Source organism: Ovis aries, chromosome 10, assembly GCF_016772045.2.
Source record: "Ovis aries strain OAR_USU_Benz2616 breed Rambouillet chromosome 10, ARS-UI_Ramb_v3.0, whole genome shotgun sequence".
NCBI classification, from domain to species: domain Eukaryota; kingdom Metazoa; phylum Chordata; class Mammalia; order Artiodactyla; family Bovidae; genus Ovis; species Ovis aries.
The window spans coordinates 12373184-12392613 of NC_056063.1; the positions used below are offsets into that span (position 1 = coordinate 12373184).

General features: G+C 41.6%; 1 protein-coding gene across 4 annotated transcripts in view; it reads right to left on the bottom strand.

Moving 5' to 3' along the window:
• The window catches only part of VWA8 (von Willebrand factor A domain containing 8), a 383005-nt gene that overhangs the window by 310715 nt on the left and 52860 nt on the right, over positions 1-19430 (bottom strand). For all 4 annotated transcript variants that reach the window (XM_015098045.3, XM_042254643.2, XM_060394273.1 and 1 more), the window contains exons 5-10: positions 14648-14815; positions 9010-9174; positions 8245-8294; positions 6949-7057; positions 4179-4283; positions 328-459 (exon numbers count right to left, since the gene is read on the bottom strand). In XM_015098045.3, the coding sequence (XP_014953531.3) occupies positions 328-459; positions 4179-4283; positions 6949-7057; positions 8245-8294; positions 9010-9174; positions 14648-14815 (729 nt within the window). The remainder of the gene's footprint in view (positions 1-327; positions 460-4178; positions 4284-6948; positions 7058-8244; positions 8295-9009; positions 9175-14647; positions 14816-19430) is intronic.

The window sequence follows — 19430 nt, forward strand, 5'->3', positions numbered from 1 at the left end:
ATTTTCAAACTATTTCTTATCAAGGACTTAGAACACAAAATGCTTTCATTAATAAACACTCTATTTGATTTCCTAGAGGCTGGTTTTTGATGAAAAGCTATCCCTATGTTTCTCCTGAACTTTTCCAGTTTACAAATTTTTTTACAAAGTTTCCGACTGGATACGTAAATACACAGATACAGACATATATATGTGACACTATGGAACCAAAGACTAATGAACAGATTATAAACTCAATTTAGGTCAAAAAAATGTCCAGTACCAACCGGAGCCTGTGCGGTCAATACAGGCAACCTTAGAAAGTACAAACCTTGACTCACTCATTACCTTGATGGTCACCTCTTTTCCTGCAATCCGGATGGTCACAGAAGCTTGGAAGACATTGTTTTCGGTCGTCCTTTCCACTCTCACAATCTTCTCAGGAAGCACAGACCTTCTTGAATCCTCGAGTTCAAAGCGCTATAAAATGACCAGAAAAACATATAATTTACTTTTTATTTTAGTATTAATGTTGGATATCTGGAAATGCCCATCTTAACTAAAACTAAAAGTCATTCAGTGTTACAAAAATAAAGGCAAAAAAATTAATGAGAATATTTTCCCCCTATTTTTGCAGATACCATTCATTCTACTTAAGCCAATTATTACAGGTGACCTGAAAAGAGTCCCTAAAATTTACTAAATACCAAGGAATGGAATGATCTGACAGAAGTTTGCAGTCTACAATTCCTGATAATCAAAGGTTCCAGCTTCCTAGAAAAGAATGATGTGACTCTTGAAAACATGCTTAAAGTAAATTAAAACAAGGCCCGTATCAGTTGATTTCTTAAATCAACAGAAGTTAACAGCTGCCTGAAATTGATAAAAATAGAACCTCCTGGACACCATCCTGCTGACTGCCTGTATAGTTAGTTTAACTGGTTACGATAAAGTATAACAATCAATCTTCTACGGTATCTGACACAGCGCCTTCCACAGTTTAGGTTCTCAGTCTTGCCAGACTGGACTTAAAACGCCTGGACCACTGGTTCTTTCTCCATGTAGGCCAATGATCAAGGTTCTAACATTAGGTTAAACTCTCTAATCCCAGCTGATTATATAAAAAACACATACAGAACACAAGTAAGTATATGAAACATGAGAATACTAATTAAGAATTAATTAAATCCTATGCCCATCTCACAGCAGCATGTTCAATATGAAAGGCTTCATTTTTAGCATTAAATAGGCAGAAATTATTCCCCACAAATCCTACAATACTTAGAGAACATGATCACTATAGCAAAAGAGTTGAAACCCAATGAAAGAACGGATCACTGCCTATTCAACAGAATGATTCAATTCTAGAAAATAGAGTCTGGGGAAGAAAATTAGGTTCAGTTTCGACATTTTAAACACAGCAGCCCAGTTCACGTCCTCATTTCAATGTCTTAAGTATCCAAGACAATCATTCCTTTCTCCATCCTAAGAAAAACTGTTTATTTGTGCTACCATAGAAAACATAAGTTTTATACTTTACACAGTTTATATATGCAAATTCCCCTGGTGTCACACAATTTGATAGGAAGTGCTTCCATGTTGTGGACAACTAACAATCATTGACTCCTTAATTTCATTAAAAGGAGAAAAAGAAAAAGTTACATTGTATTTTAAGGGAAGTTTAATAAAAAAAGGAGTAAAGCCTTAGCCAAGTAATTACATTCATTAGAATCTGGAACTCAGACCCATAAAATTCTAAAACAATACATTTATGAGCTTAAAAGTATGCTTTTTTCCACCCATAGTAATGACAGTTTTAACCTGACATAGGGTTGATGTCAGAGCATTTATATTCCAGAAAGGAACACTAATGCCTTGAACACTTGCTATACTTGTTACATCCTCATAAATAATGCAAACTAAAATATTTCAGTAGAATAAAAATAGTAGGCTAGGATACACTAAAATAGTTCAAGAACTGAAGTTGCAAGGTGAGTTACCATTTGCTGGCACAGGAAATTTAAAGATTGCTGATCAAAAAGGAAACAGAGGAATAAAATAGATATATAATTCTTCACAAAATTAAGGCAAGAAAAGACAATCACTTTTTCTCCTCTTACATAAGTAACAAAATTCCCCTTTCCATTTTTCTTTAAATTCTACAATCAGATTTGAAATTATTTGTTTGTAATACGGACTCTCAATCGGTATTCTATGCTCCCCTTAATTATAAAGGCCAAACAAAATGAAGCAACATTGGCCATTTCCTTTAGAAAACTCCACTCTTTAAAGGCATTGTATAACTTTACAGAATTTGTACGACTAATTCTGAAACTGGAGACCAGAAACATATCAAACGGATACCTTTGTAAAAATGAAGACCTTCGTTCGTAACAGACTTATCTAGACACTTATCAATACCCCGTCTTGCTTGTGTCACAAAAAAGCTTACATTGCTTCATTTTGCCAGAACTCTGATATTTTCTTCTATTCTATGTACGCTTGTTCCCACAGCACTGAACTTTGTGCTGACGTGCAGTTGGGAGCTCACCTGGAAATACAGCCTTTTGTTCTCAGACATTAGGTATGCTATTTCAATGACTGATGCCAAGGCAGCACAGATGTTAATTAAACCAAAGGTGAGTTCTAGGACTTCTCTGGTGGCCCAGCGGGTAAGAATCTGCCTGCCATTCCAGAGGTCACGGGTTCGGTCCCTGGTGTGGCAAGAGTCCACGTGCTGCAGAGCAACTAAGCCTGAGCACCACGACTACGGAAGCTCTAGTGCTCTAAGGCTCTCAAGTGGCGACTCCTGAAGCCCATGCGCCCGAGGGCCTGTGCTGGGCAACAAGAGAAGCCACCACAGCGAGAAGCCCGTGCACTGCAAGAGAGAGCAGCCCCCGCTCGCCACAACTAGAGGAGCCTGAGCAGGAGCAAGAGGACCAAGTGCAGCCACAAGGGAAAAAAAATCGTGCATCTCAGAGTGAACTATGCACTCAGACTGGTAGTTTCCTGACTGCTTGAGCCTATGAAGCAATTTCCCCACTTCCAAATGGTTCTCCATTATCTCTTTAACCTCCTTCTATTTCCCCTCTCTCCCATCCCCGCTCCCTCACCCCTTCTCACACACACAGAAAACCCCTTCCTGTCCTTTCATCAGTGGCTGCTGTTTCACCACTCTCAGGCCTGCTCTCTCTTCTGCTCTCTCCTCCACTTTCCTTTGCCTCTTTATTGACCATTATTTTCCCCTTTGTTTTTTCTTGTTTTTCCTTAAGATTCTGCTGCTAATAACTATACACTCTAGCATTTATGAGAAAACAGCTTTTTGTTATTTTTATTTTGCTATTATTATTATTGACATCACCAATCAATGAAAATACTATTTCTTGGACTAGCTGATATACAAAATAAAATCCCACTTAAGTAGTTAGAATCTACTGTTCCGCTCTTCTGAGCCCTTCTCACTAATACTAGCTGCAGAGAGTACTTCCATAATCCCAAAGACCCTGTGTATGTTCTGGGATAAGGCAGAATAAATACCGTTCGAGTATCTCTCTTTTTTTGCCACACAGTGCAGCATGTGGGTATCTTACTTCCCTGCATTGGGGGTGTGAAGCCCTAACCCCTGGACCATTAAGGAAGTCCCAAAATACCATTCCATATGTCAAATCCTGGGGTGAGTACACAGGACCACAACTGCCAAGTGTTCACATTCTACCTGCTTCTTAGAAATCTATATGCCTTGAGTCAAACTGTGTAAGAAAAACAAAAACGTCCTTCATAAAAGGGAATTATTTGGGGAGAGTCAATGACTCTACCAATGATTAGCCTGAAGTGGCCAAAACCTGAGATAATGTTAGCGTGAAAATAAATAATGATAGTAAATTATAACCCATTGAATAAAATAGGGATCCATAAGTCCATATTGATATAAATGAATAAATAAGCATGTCAGGGAGAAGAAAAGCTCTTCCTTAGTGTAGAGTGCCTGCTAATAAATGTAGAAGGAATATTTACTCCCCATTACTGTTGTGCCAGTACCTGCACGTCTGGAAAAGAGGAGAAGAAAAGACACAGGAAAGAAAGAAAGAGAGAGAGAGAAAAGTAGGAAAAAAGGGTAAGAGAGAGATGAGAAGAAGGGAAAAGACCGCACAAGAAGAGAACACGGGAAAGGTAAGGAAGAAGGTGAAGCAGACACTTACTTTTAAAACCCCTTCCACAGCCATCTTCCCCTCATGGCCCAGTAACACAGTGTACGGGTAAAGCCACTGGAGCGCGTGTTGGACTGACATCATAGGAAAGGAATCCTATTTGGGAGGGAAAACACATGGGAATGAAGGACACCTACAATCACACAAAAAATGCAGCTGAAATGTACATGTGACATTGAAACTGCATCATAAACGATAACCAGTAAGTTTCCCATATTCTCCACAAGTCCACAAAAGCAAATGCCCGCAGTTTCCTCTTCTCTTCCTGGTCTGCACCCTTTCCCTGGTAAACTCACGCACCCTCATCTTTCAGCTGCTGTGGGTGTGTCTCCATCTCTACTCTTGACACGTCTCTTGAGCTCTAGATCTAAGCTCCCAACTGTCTGTGAGATGTGACTCCATGGGTGTCCCACAGACTCCCATTCAGCATGTCCAAAAATTACATGTTTGGCACAGTTATCTACCCCACTCATCCCAAAGTACCTTCTCTTTTTCCCCTGCTCCTAACCTGGGTGGACCTCATCCACATACTCCTGGCTTCACTGTTACAACTACAAAGTTTCAAAGTGTCCATGCTCGGGGGCTCCAGTTGTATCCAACTCTCTGCGACCCCAAGGACTGTAGCCCACCGTGTTCCTCTGTCCATGCAATTCTCCAGGCAGAAATACCGGAGTGGGTTTGCCATTCCCTTCTCCGGGGTCTCCCCCACCCAGAGATTGAACCTACATCTTCTTTGTCTCCTGCATCATCAGACAGGTTCTTCACCACTAGCGCCACCTGGGAAGCCCATATAAGTCACTGTTCTAACTACACAGTAAGGAAGTGTTTTCATCCTTAAATTCTTCACCCCAAACTGCTTTCCCAAATGGGTTTACCTTTCTTTAAAAAGTCTGTTTAATTAGGGCACTGAGAGAAATTTCAATATAAACTGCCTATTAGATGACATTATGGAATTACTGTTGATATGCAGAGGGTGTGATAATAAGTGTCCTGGTTATGTATTAATAGAAGAACGTTCTAATTCTTAGAACTGAATAGTGAAGTAGTTGACTTCCCTGGTGGCTCAGACGGTAAAGCGTCTGTCTACAATGCGGGAGACCCGGGTTCGATCCCTGGGTTGGGAAGATCCCCTGGAGAAGGAAATGGCAATCCACTCCAGGACTATTGCCTGGAAAATCCCATGGATAGAGGAGCCTGGTAGGCTACAGTCCATGGGGTCGCAAAGAGTCGGACACAACTGAGCAACCTCTCTCTCTCTCTCTCTAAGAATACTGACTGCAATTTACTTTCAGAATTGTCTAGGTAAAAAAGAGAAAGTGTAAACAAAAGCAGTAATAATGCCAAAAATCGGTGAATCTACTCAATGGGATGATAGTTTCATGTCTGGCTATTTTTGAACTGTTTTTTTTTTTTTGGATTTGAGAATTGTCAAAGTAAAAAGTTCCAAGGAAAAAACAGCAAGAATTAAAAGCAGAAGACATGAAAAATACGGAGGGAAAATGTTGCTCTACATGTTGGTATGCATGCATGTGCAAAGTCACTTCAGTTGTGTCTGACTCTGCAACCCTACGCACTGTAGCCTGCCAAGCTCTTCTGTCCATGGAATCCTCCAGGCAAGAATACTGGAATGGGTTGCCGTGCCCTCCTCCAGCGGACCTTCCTAACCCAGAGATCAAACCAGTTTCTCTTGTGTCTCCTGCACCGGCAGGCAGGTTGTTCTTTGTCACTAGTGCCGCGTGGAGGGCGCCCCAGGTGTTTAGAATAGTGTCAATGATTCATGGGAAACCTAACTCACTGACTCTCAGGAAATGAGAAAAAGAAGAAGCAACAGGAGATTAAAGATCAGTCTCTTGTCTCAGTGTTCCTGTGCACCGCATGCACCCCCACCCCACCTTGCTGCCAACAGAGGTGTCTTCCTCCTACAGACACCTGACTGTCCCACATCCCATCTACTTAATAATGTCTAACAGGCCACTCCTCCCACATCATAAAATCCAGACAACCTCACTCACCACCCAAAACACTTGTGACAACAAGGTCCTCACGTTCCTCTTCACCACACGAGTTTGCTCTAGTGACACAATTTATTACCATTCTCCAAGCACACCAAGCCCTCTGGTGAATCAGCACCTCTGCCTGTGCTGTGCCCTCTGCCTTCCCAGCGCTCCAAATGCCACAGTCATGACCTTCACGAAAGCGCAGTGGAGGACGTCTACGCTCCACCAAACTCCACATCCGCTTCCTCCTTCCTGTGTCTCCCTGCTTGGCTGCCGGTCTTTCAAAGAAGACGGCCCTTGAGTTCCTGGAGCCAGCCTGGCTCCCGGGGCGGGAGACCAGCTAGTGCCTGGGAACACGTGGCCCCGGGGACAACACGAACCAGGGACTGATGGCGCGAGAGTGTGACAGCTCTAGCTCACCTACCTCAGGGTGAAGCCAGTCGGAGGCCCGAGGTACTCTGCAGCTGATCTTATGCGATCAGGCGGAACACCTCCTTCCGGATAGCCAACTTACACCTGAGCTGGAAGCCTGCCTTCCCGCCTACCCCTCCCCAACCCCAAGGCTGTACGCTCTTTAAGAACTCACAACACATCACTGGTCTCCGTAAGGTTTGCTGGGCTGCACAGCAAATTAAACTCAGGCCTTGAAATATTTATAGAAGAATATGACAAGACAAACAGAAATGATTAATCTCCAAGGATTAACTTTTGAATGTTCCTTGCCACATTTGGATATACCAGCCATTACATTACTTGATACATACCAGGATTTGAACTGCAGCTGGTAGACTATCTAAAGGAAAATCTGGAAGTCCGAGGGTAGAAGATTCTTGGGAACAGAGAGTGGTGGCAAAGGATAAGAGCTGAGAAACTCTAGGGGAAAAAAAGAAGTGGTATTAAATTTTATTCTAATAGTTTCATTATATAAAATCTGTTAAAGACAAAATAGCTGGGCCAATTTAATTAATCTAAAAAGTTGACATCTACTATTAAATTCTTGATGAACACAGCTCCACATTATATTTCATTTAAAACTCAGAAGCTTATTAGGTACAGGTAAGTGTACCTAATCTCTTTTTTTTAAAATTTAAATTTATTTATTTTAATTGGAGGCTAATTACTTTACAATATTGTATTGGTTTTTGCCATACATCAACATGAATCCGCCACAGGTGTACAAAATGTTCCCCATCCTGAACCCCCTTCCCACCTCCCTCCCCATCCCACCCCTCTGGGTCATCCCCAGTGCACCAGCCCCAAGCATCTTGTATCCTACATCGAACCTGGACTGGCGATTTGTTTCATATACGATATTATACATGTTTCAGTGTCATTCTCCCAGTACCTAATCTCTTAAATCCATCACAATATGTGAGGTTTTATACAACCTGACCCAAAACCACCCTGTCAGTCTCACCTCCTACCCTTCTCAGTCCAAATCCAAACTTTAGCCACTGGGAGCTTTTCATACACTTTTCTTAGAATTCCTTTATTCCATTCTCTACCAGTCAAAAGCCTACTCATTCTTTAAGATCTATGCCAAACGCCAATGCCTTTGCAAAGAACTTGTACAGTTCCAACCCCAACACTTTGAAATTATGGCCCTTACCACACTATGCTAAAGAAAAGTATACACATATCTTTAAACTCTACTCTACTGGATCTTGAAATTCTGTCATCAAAATTCATTTCTTATTAACTTTATCATTAGCACATGTAGCACAGCTGGTGAAAAGCTCTTCAAATGGTTCCTGAATGAATGAATGAATGAATCAGTTGATCAATGAATGGGCAAAACAAGTTCAATGTTAAGAATCCATATTTTATATATATATAATAAGCTATCTATACACACAAATATACATATTTATATATGTGTGTGTGTATATTTTATATATAAACATATTATTTGTATGTTTAATATAACATGTTTCATATAGCATATGTTAATATTATAAATTATGTTAATGTTATAAATATCGATGTATATATAAATAGCTAGCATATATATATACACACATACATATAGATCTATCTATATGTATAGCTGAAATACTTACTTTTCAGTAGGAACATTGGCTCCAACTGAATATAACAGTTTAAGTTGGTCCTAAAATAGCATAGAAATATACCAAATTAATAAGGACTGTAACATATTAAATGCAAATACTTTAGAGACATAATTCAACCTTTTAATTAAGCAAACACTAAGCAATCAATAGCAAAAAATCATTTTCTGATACATGTCATTTTTCTAAAAGAAAAGTAACTTTTTCTTCCTAGTTTTCAGAGATATTCTTTACCTTTGAATCCATTTTACTTTCCAGTAACTACTGAGGGGGACAACTACAAACTTAGTAACATTTTTATAGTAACTGAATTTATTATAAATAGGAGAGATGTTTTAAAAATAAACCACCCTTAAGGAGAGAGGGGCAAGACAGGGGAGGGAATGAAGAGGTACAAACTACTATGTAGAAAACAAATGAGCTACAAGCACAAGGAATATGGGTTCTTTACTGTCTGAGCCACCAGGGAAGTCCAAGAATACTGGGGTGGGTAGCCTATCCTTTCTCCAGGGGATCTTCCTGACCCAGGAATCGAACCGGGGTCTCCTGCATTGCAGGCAGATTCTTTACCAGCTGAACTATCAGGGATGCCCACAAAGAACATAGCCAATATTTTATAACAACTTTAAATGAAGTATAATCTATGAAACTACGGAATCACTAAGATGAACGCCTGAAACTAATACTGCAAATAAATTATATTTCAATTAAAATTAAATAAGAATTTAAAAATAAATTATCCCTGTTCCTACTTACCTTGAAGGGCAGGTAATAAATATCTCTGGCTTGAAATCGAGACCGGAGTGGGGGATCTAATGGATTCCCAGAGTACCTGGGGACTGGCAAGCCCAAGGCAATGACTCGGAAATTTTCACTAACTCGGACAATCTTCCAAGCATCCAATTCTGTTTTTGTATGATCCTAAAAGAATAAGAAAGCACAAGTTACTGCATGGCAACACAGACCACACTTGCAGGAGCCGTGCTAAGGGATTTAGGCCCTGACGGTTGAGTAAACTGTATGTACTAGAGAACCCTCTTGAAGCCAGACTGTCAAGGATGGGAGTAAAGTGGAATCAGGAAGAGGGTACCAGGGACGGCTTGCAAGATGAAGACTAACACTGAAAGGAGAAACAGAGGATGCACTGAGGCACAAAGGCGATGCGGATCAGATCTCTACGCTCTACTTGGTCAACAGAGAGGAACAGTCAGGAGAGCAAGAAAAATAAACTGACTCCAGCTAGATGTCAACACAGAGTAGTTCTGGAAGGACAGACCACCAGCAGGGCAAAGACTGTCCGGGGACTTTCAATAGATAGATGTGTTTATGGACGTATTTCTGCCAAGCTATAGCAATAGTAATAAGCAACATTTCTTAAAAATTTAATAATGGTAAGCACTTTCCACAAATTTTTCTCATTTAATTTTCACCAGAATCCAAACAGACACAATTCCTGACGTTCAAAGGAGTTACATAACTTGCCCACATTCCTGCATCTGGGACATGGTGGGGCTGAGACTGGAAACAAAAGGAAATATGTGACTTTGGAGTCACAAATGCCGACTCCAGGGCAGATTCTAGCTAAGTGACCAAAAGCCTGTTATTACACCCTGAGTCTCAATCTTCTCATCAGTAAAGAGGAAACAATACCACCGACATTATTACAGCTGTTATGAAAGTTAAATGTGACCATGCCTGTAAAAGTAACTGGCCCTGTTATCTTCCTTCTCTGCCTGACCCTCCCAATGGCTCTTCACTGTTCTTCAGCCTTTGAAGAGCCACCCCCCATCCCCACCACCCCGGTCCCTTGCTGTTGCCCTCTTTATACCTTCTTGTATCACAACATTTAAAGACTTCATTCCACTTAACTGTTAACAAAGAGTCATTGAGCACCTACCCCATGCCAGGCAATGTTCTGAAGTTTGAGATAATAACAGTGACAAAATCCCTAACCTACTGAAAGTTATAATCTAGTAGACGGAAGCAGAGGATAAAGAATCTGCCTGCAGTGCAGAAGACCCAGGTTGGACCCCTGGGTCGGGAAGATCCCCAGGAGAAGGGCATGGCAACCCACTTCAGTATTCTTGACTGCAGAATCCCACAGACAGAGGAGCCTCGCAGGCTACAGTCCATGGGATTGCACCAAGTTGGACATGACTGAAGTGACTTCACACACACACACACACACACACACACACACAGAGGGAGGCAGACAATGAACTAAAACCATAAGTAAATCAAGTAGAATATTAGATGACTCTGTGGGAAAAAAACAGAGCAGAGCAAGGGAGTATGGGGGCAGAAGGCACGGTGCAGTATTTAATGAATGGGTGAGGGCAGTCTTCCCTGGTAATACAGGCGGAACTCAGAGGTGTTACAGGTGCGGTTCCAGACTACCACAATAAAGCACAGATTGCAACGAAGTGAGACACACAAATCCCCTGGTTCTCCAGTTCATACAAAAGTTATGTTTACACTACACTGTAGCCTATTAAGCAAGAAATAGCATTACATCTAAAAACTGCACATACCTTAACTTAAAAATATATTGCTAACAAATGCTAACCATCCTCTGAGATGTCAGTGAATAGTAGCCTTTTTGCTGATAGAGGGTCTTGTCTAAACGTTGATGGCTGCTGGCTGACTAGGAGAGCGGTTGCTGAAGGCGGGGGTGGCTGTGGCAATTCCCTAAAACCCTTGGCCAACAAAGATCTGTCTAGTCAAAACTACGGTTTTTCCAGCAGTTACATATGGATGTGAGTGCTGGACCATAAAGAAGGCTTAGCGCCAAGGAACTGATGCTTTTGAACTGTGGTGTTGGAGAAGACTCTTGAGAGTCCCTTGGACTACAAGGAGATCCAACCAGTCAATCTTAAAGGAAATCAACCCTGAATATTCAGTGGAAGGACTGATGCTGAAGCTGAAGCTCCAACACTTGGGCCACCTGATGCGAACAGCCGACTCACTGGAAAAGACCTTGATGCTGGGAAAGATCGAAGGCAGGAAGAGAAGGGGACGACAGAGGAAGAGATGGTTGGATGGCATCACCGACTCAATGGACATGAGTTTGAGCAAGCTCCAGGAGATGGTGAAGGACAGGGAAGCCTGGCGAGCTGCAGTCCATGGGGTTGCAGAGTCGGACACAACTAAGCGACTGAGCAACAACAAAAGGCCACCATGAAGTCTGCTGCGTCAACTGACCCTTTCATGAACAATTTCTCCATAGCATGAGATGCTGTTTGATAGTACTTTACCCATGGGAGAACTTTCCAATTTGGAGTCAATCCTCTCAAGCTCTGCTTCAGCTTTATCAACTAGGTTTACGTTTGAAATTCTAAATCCTATGTTATCATTTCGACAACTTTCACGGCATCTTCACCAGGAGTAGATTTCATCTCAAGAAACCATGTTCTTTGCTCATCCATAAGCAGCAACTCCTCATCTGTTAAAAGTTTTATCATAAGAGTGCAACAGTTCAGTCACATCTTTAGGGTCCACTTCTAATTCTGGTTTTCGTGCTCTTTCTATCATGTCTGCAGTTACTTCTTTCCCTGAAGTCCTGACCCTCTCAAAGTCATTCATGAGAGTTCGTATCAAGTTTTTTTTGTTTGTTTGTTTGTTTTTTTCATCAAACTACTGGGAGTTTTTCACTTTCTTCTTCTTTTGAAAAATATCTGTGTATTCATTCATTGATTTGGCTGCACTGGGTCTTAGCTGCAGCATGTGGGATCTTTCACTTGTGACATGCAGGATCCCGTTATGGCACATGGGATCCAGTTCCCTGACCAGGGATCAAACCCACATCCCTTGCCCTGGGAGTGCGAAATCCCAGACACTGGACTGTCAGGGAAAGCCCCTCCAATCTCCTATGAATCTTGATATTTTGACCTCTTCCTATGAACCATCAGTCAGTTCAGTCACTCAGCTGTGTTCACTATGTCAGATTCACTATGAACCATAAGTGTCTCCTTAATGTGGCGTCTGTAACAGTAAATCCTTTCCAGAAGGTTTTCAATTTACTTTGCCCAAATCTTTCAAAGGAGTTACTGTGGCAGCTAGAGCCTTACAAAATGCACTTCTTAAAAAATTAGACTTGAAAGTTGAAATTACTCCTTGACCCATGGGCTGCAGACCGAATGCTGTGAACATGAATTTCATTGTTAATCTCCATTGGAGCTCTTGGACAACCAGGTGCATTGTCTATGAACAGTAATATTCTGAAAGCTATTTTTTTTCTGAGAAGTAGGTCTCAACAGTGAGCTTAACAATAAACCATGCTGGAAACAGATTTGCTGTCATCCAGGCTTTGTTGTTCCATTTGTGGAGCCCAGCTAGATTAGATGCAGCATAATTCTTAGAGGCCATATGATTTTCAAACTGGCAAAGGAACACTAGCTTCCACTTATAGTCACCAGCTGCATTAGTCCCTAACAAGAGAGTCAGCCTGTCCTTTGAAGCTCTAAAGACAGACATCGACTTCTCCTCTCTAGCTATAAAAGTTCTAGATGGCATCTTCTTCCACTAGAAGGCTGTTTCATCTACATAGAAACTCTGATGCTCAGTGTAGCCACCTTCATTACTGATCTGAGCTAGATCTTATAGGTAACTGATGACAGTTTCTATATCAGCACTCGGGCTTCACCTTGCACTTTTAAGTTATGGACACGGCTTCTTTCCTTAAACCTCAGGAACCCACCTCTGCTAACTTCAGCTTCCTTACCTTTCTCAGACTTGAATTGAAGAGTTAGGGCCTTGTTCCGGTTTAGGCATCGACTTAAGGGAATGTTGTGGCTGGTTTCATCTTCTATCCAGACTACTAAAACTTTCTTCAGCAAAATAGGGCTGTTTCTCTTTCTTACCATTTGTGTGTTCACTGGAGCAGCATTTTTACTTTCCTGCAAGAACTTTTCCTTTGTATGAAAAACCTGGCTAACGGTTTGGAGTAAGAAGCCTAGTTTTTGGTGTATCTCAGGTTGCAACATGCCTTCCTCAGTAAGCGTAATCATTTCTAGCTTGTGACTTAATGTGGGAGACGAGTGACTTCTCCTTTCACTTGAACACTTAGAGGCCACTGTAGGATTATTATTAGGCCACTGTAAGACGGCCTAATTTCAACACTGTTGTTATGTCTTAGAGAACAGGCAGGCCTGCGAAGAGGGACAGAGATTGGGGGATGAGCAGCTGATGTGTGGAGCAGTCAGAACACACACATTTATTGATGAAGTTCACCATCTTATATGGGTTTGGTTTGAGCAACCCCAAAATAACTGCACGTCAAAGATCAGTGATCCCAAATTACCGTAACAAATGCCAATGAGAAAGCTTGAAATGTGGTTAGAATTACCGGATGCAACACAGAGACATGAAGCGAGCGACCTCTGTTAGAGAAATGGTGCCCACTGGTTTGCTTGACGCAGAGTTGCCCCAACCCTCGATTTGTAAATAACGCCATATCTGCAAAGCAACACTAGAGCAAAGCACAATGTAAAAAGGCACGCCTGTGTTACATTTAAGCAAAGACTTGAAAGAGGTAGAGGAATGAGGCAGAGGAGGAGGAGGCAGAGGTAGAGGAGGCAGATGTCTGGGAGAAAACCACTCTGGAAGAGCAAGGTGCCTGTGCAAAGCACTGATGAGACAGGAGAATGCGTTTCGAGTAGTTAATGGCAAAGAGCATGCTGGCAGGTGGAGCGGAATGAAAGGGGAGAAGGGAAGAAGGAGATAAGGTCAAAGGGGCAGTGATGGCTCAGATCACCAGATACCCTGTATTCCACTGTAAGGACTTTAGATTTTATTCTGAGTAGAACAGAAAGGCGTTGGAGGTTTACAGCAGAGGAATGACCTGTTCTGCCTTGTGTTTTAAACTGATCACTGACTGCCCAGGAGGGAACCAGGGGGTCCAGAGACAAAGCTCTTACAACAGCTCCGGTATGAGATGCCGGTAGCTTGGACCTTCAGGGTATCTTTAAATATTTCATTTGTTTCCGTCCATATCTACTGGACTTTGACCTTCTTGAACCAACAAGTGGATTTTATTCAACTCTGTCTGTCTGGTGCCTAGCGCAGTCTAGAAGCTATTAGGCTTGTTGAGGGAAGGAAGAGAAGGAAAGAGGGAGATAGAAAAGGAGGGGAAAGGAAAGCAGTAAAAGAAGAAAAAAAATAGAAAAATAGTGATTAGAGAGACAAACAAAGTAAAACTCTGGGAAGTCCTCTCACAGGGTCTGCAAACAGAAGAGCCATACAAAACTGCAAACGCACAACTGGCTTCAGCCAACTGCCCAAGACAGCCGCCCTTCAAACAACCGTCCTTGTTCTCATACGATCACGCCTTATCCCACAGACGGCACGGCCCGCGGCTCACAGCTCAGATGCAGCGGTGACATGTTTCTTTTCTTACTTGGAGAAGTTTGTCGTAACGCTCGGCAGACATCAGGAAGCGCCCATCCTCAAGCTGCATCTCCCTGTTCTCCAGCAAGTTGTTCAAAACCGGCAGAACATTCCTCTCTGCCTTTTCCAAGCCTTCCAGGATGAGTGTTCTTCCTTCTGTGGCTGCACGAACTGCACACTATTTCCAAGAGACAAAAGCAACATCAAACATAGTGGAGCGTGGTCTGATTTCACTTGTTCAGTAATGCAGATGAAACTAGGCCTCCTTATTATAGGGACCAGGAGTCTGAAAAGCTGGGCTCCAGGTCCTAGTTTTGCTTATTCCACCAATAGGATCTTGACCAGGTGATTTTTCTCTCTTGAGGCCTGTTTCCCCATTTGTAAAATGAAGAGATTAGAAGCAGTGGTCTCTAAGGCTCCTTTCAGCTGTAACATTTTAGATATATCCCCAATGAAACAGAAAACTAAGAGCTATTTTTGGATCAGTAATGCAATCAAGGAAGCAGATTCCTTAACTAGAAATAAAAAATGAAGATTACAATCTGCTCTATCAAGATTCTTATGGAGATCAGATAAACTAGGTGAGAATACGCAGAGACTGTAAGGTTTTAAATGAGTCACCATCACAGTGGATTCAGATTTAGTGTCGTGTTCCACGCCGACAACATCACAGATTTACCAAAACAGAAAAAGAGTCAGGTTTTCCACTTGGCTATAGCAGACTGACCGTAATCATACTCCTAGGTTTCCAAGTTTAAGAAAATTAGAAATAGAGGAAAAAAGGAAATAAAGTAGACTCTAAATGGAAAGAAACAGGAAAAAATATAATTTTTTTTAAAAGTAAAGTACTAAAGATGTGGGGGGGGGAAAATCCTTCTTTAACTGATAGATGCTGAACAAGATAGAAAAATCTATTTTTTGGTCAAAACCCTTGAAAATCTGGTTTAAAAAAAAAGAAAATCTCAATGACATTTCTGCTGTGTATTGAACAATATCATTAGGATTAATGCTGTGAAATTTACATTATCACTCTCTCCTTAAAAAGTCTGTTTTTGATCTTTACGGCACTATATTTTCTTTAAAAAAAAAAAAAAAACAAAAAACTTTCTCTTTTCTGTTTGCCCATCCCATGTAGGCTGCCAGACTTACATCTTTAACCCAAGCTCTTCTTACTCTAGAGGGTCTGGTCTGAGCATCATACTGAATCACAGAGAAGCAACCATCACTGGTATGCTAACCATTCTCAACCTCAGGCTCCCCCAAGCTCCATCATACCCTCCTATTATATGAATGTCTCCAACCAGACTCTAGAAGCACCTCAGGCTCTACTGTACAATACTGAACACATCAGATTTTCCTCCAAATATTCTTTCTCTTATCTTTCTATTTATGGTGCAAGCACTGTTTTCCCATGACAGGTCCTAGAGTCCTATCTCACCTCCGACCTCCAATTTATCGCTATGTCCTGATGATGTACTTCTTTAGTATTTCTGGAATTCATCCCTTCTACCACTCCTCTAGCTCAGGATCTTCTTACCTCTCGGATCTTCTCCTTACTAAATCCATCCTCAAGCTGCATCTCCCTGTTCTCCAGCAAGTTGTTCAAAACCGGCAGAACATTCCTCTCCGCCTTTTCCAAGCCTTCCAGGATGAGTGCTCTACCTTCTGTGGCTGCACGAACTGCTCCTTAAGGTAGTGTTTATGTCTATCACAATATAGCATTTATCGTTCCAATACTTACTCTGATACCAGTTGCCTGACACGTGATATTCTTGCAACACTGAACTGGTTGTGATTTCCCCATGCTTAAACATACCACACTGCTTAACTAGAAAAAATGTGTTCTATACCGATCCCCTTTGCTTAAAATTTAATTTTCCCTATCGCAATTAGCCCTCAACCAATCTGAAAAATTAGCCTCCAAACAATCCTTCAGATGAAGCGAGGAAAAAGACTATCTCTGTGTTGTTTTTTTTTAAGAGACTAAATATCCAAAAAATGTCTCAAATAGCAAAGCACTGACTTTCCAACTTGGGGTGGGGGATGGCGGGGACACAGAAAACAGGCACTGCTTAAGCAAGTCTCCTTTTAACAAGCTGCTGAATTTTGCATTGTATTACAGAATTCATTTCAAATATCTATGTACTAATCATAAGAAATTAACGTCTATGAAAACTACAAGTAAGACTCATTGTATTTTAAAAGTAAGATCAAATCATGAATAAATCTGACCATCTTGTGGCAGCAGCTTTATTTTTTAAAATGCATGGACAGAAGTGACTTAGTAGCTCCTAAAGAACCTAAAAGAAAAAAAAAAATCTTATTTTTGCTAGTTGATAAAAGGGCAAATCCATAGAAATGGCTTCCAGAACATTAAAAATAACACATAAACTACTTCTGATAAAAATTCATGTTTCAGCTAAGGCCTCAATTAAGCTTTCTTTCAGAAGAATCTATTTACTCCCAGAAAACACAGCTCCTAATAAAAAGAAACTCAGCTATATCTCAATCTAAGAAAAAAGAAAGAAATTAAGTTATCACAACTTGTGTCAATACTGTATTTAAGAAGCTAATAAACTTTTTATCAATCTTAGTTTTAAAACAGACTAAATACTGTATTTAACGTTTAAACACTTCATAGAGATGAAAACACATGTTCTCAGAGACAAAACTAGAAATATGTAAATCAAAATTTAGTGGTTTCCCAACTGCAGGTCAGGGAAGAAAAAGTCTTGACGACATAGGACAAGAACAGGCACAGCAGATCTGCTTTTATTTACTCCAGGAGACTCTGGTCAGGTATGCACTGCACCTTTCCAGAGGAAAGGTGGAATAAACTACAGAGAGATCAGAAGGAAAGCACAAAGGAATCCTTTCATCCACCCTCATAGAGGTGTGGACTAAGTTGCTTTAGTGGTGCCCAACTCTTTGTGGAGGTAGGTGCTGTGATCGTAACTTGAAAAAGTAGTAATGGATGGAAAAAGGCCTCTTGAAAACCTGATAAGTGCCACACCTCTTCTCCAGAGTAAAATGCACACAGCTATCTGTATATAATAGAGACCTCAAGTTAAGAACTTCTAACTCGGAAAAAATGATACAAACACAAAGTCACAAGTTGGCACACACTGTAGTAATAATTGCTGAAGCCAGAATCATCAATGAATGGTAAAATTAGTGGGTAAGAGTATGATGAAAAACAGGATATTTGCAAAAGCTCAAAACTATCTCCCTTCACAACGTATTTTTAAGTGACAAAGGGAAAAAATAACACAACAGTGAAGGAACCTGGCAGATACAACCTTAACCAAGCGCTCAGTTAATACACAGTAATGACATGGGTCAGGCTCCCCAGGTGGTACCAGCAGTAAAATGCGTGCCTGCCAGTGCAGGAGACATAAGAGATGAAGGTTCAGTCCCTGGGTCAGGAAGATCCCCTGGAGGAGGGCATGGCAACCCACTCCAGTATTCTTGCCTGGAGAATCCCCATGGACAGAGGAGCCTGGCGGGCTACTATCAAGTTGCAAAGAGTTGGACAGGACTGAAGCGACTTAGCACGCATGCAATGAGCTGTATCAATTTCAAGCACTAAACTTCTTATATGAAGCTCCCCCAAAGGCCACATCTCTTCTACTGCATTGCTACATTTTTAAAATGTACATGATCTTGATCAAATCATGAGCAAACATCAGACAAACCATACTTAGCAACATTCTACAAAATAACTGGCCATGAAGAAGACAAGGGAGCGATCGGGTACTATAATGGGAGGTGGAGTTGGGGACAGTGTAGCAGAAGTCATCTTTTTTTAACGATGCAAATACTTGAGCATGTTTATATGATGAGGAGGAGCAGCTTTGTCTTTGACTAAGTGTCACTCCTCCTTCTCTTCCAAGGCTAACTCTGTACTCTGAGCTTAGTGGCATTCTCTCTTCCTTCCTCCAAAATCTTCCATCAACTCTCTCTCTCAGTTGTGTCTGACTCTTTGTGACCCCATGGACTAAGGAGTCCACTAGGCTCCTCTGTCCATGGAGTTTTTCAGGCAAGAATACTGGAGTGGTTTGCCATTTCCCCCTCCAGGGGATCTTCCCAACTCAGGGATCAAACCTGCATCTCTTGCATCTCCGGCATCGGCAGGCAGGTTCTCCACCACTGGCACCACCCAGGAAGCCCTCCATCAACTATACCATACCTTTGCGTTTTCACATTCCTTCTCTTCTACACATACGTCTGTACTTTAAGAAACTCTACAGTCTTCCGAGCCTCTTAATATACTCTCATTTTCCTCTCCTTTATTTACAAGCTTCCACCGGGCAGCTGGTGGGATCTTTGTTCCCCGGCCCTCAGCAGTGCAAAGCACCAAGTCCTAACTTCTGGACTGCCAGGGAATTTCCTATTTTCAAGCCTCTTGAAAACAGTCCACATACTGACTGCCTCTAATAAGCTTCCATCACCCTCATTTTACTGAAACTGCTCACTTGAAAACACCAAAAATCAAAATGCCACAAATCAAGCTTTTTCTTGATCGTCGTGTTCTCCTTCCCTTCCGTCCTCTTCCACTGGTTCTCTCTTGTGAGCTGAAGCAAAAAAAGTGAAAAGGTGTCTTCCCTGGTGGATCAAATGGTAAAAAACCTGCCTGCAACGCAGGAGACCCCAGTTCAATCCTCTGACCCACTCCTGTGATTTACCATCTAGAAATATGTACCAGGTTGGTTTCCCCACTTCAGTGGGGAATTCCTATGGACAAAGGAGCCTAGCGGGGTACAGTCCATGGGGTCGCAAAGAGTCAGACACGA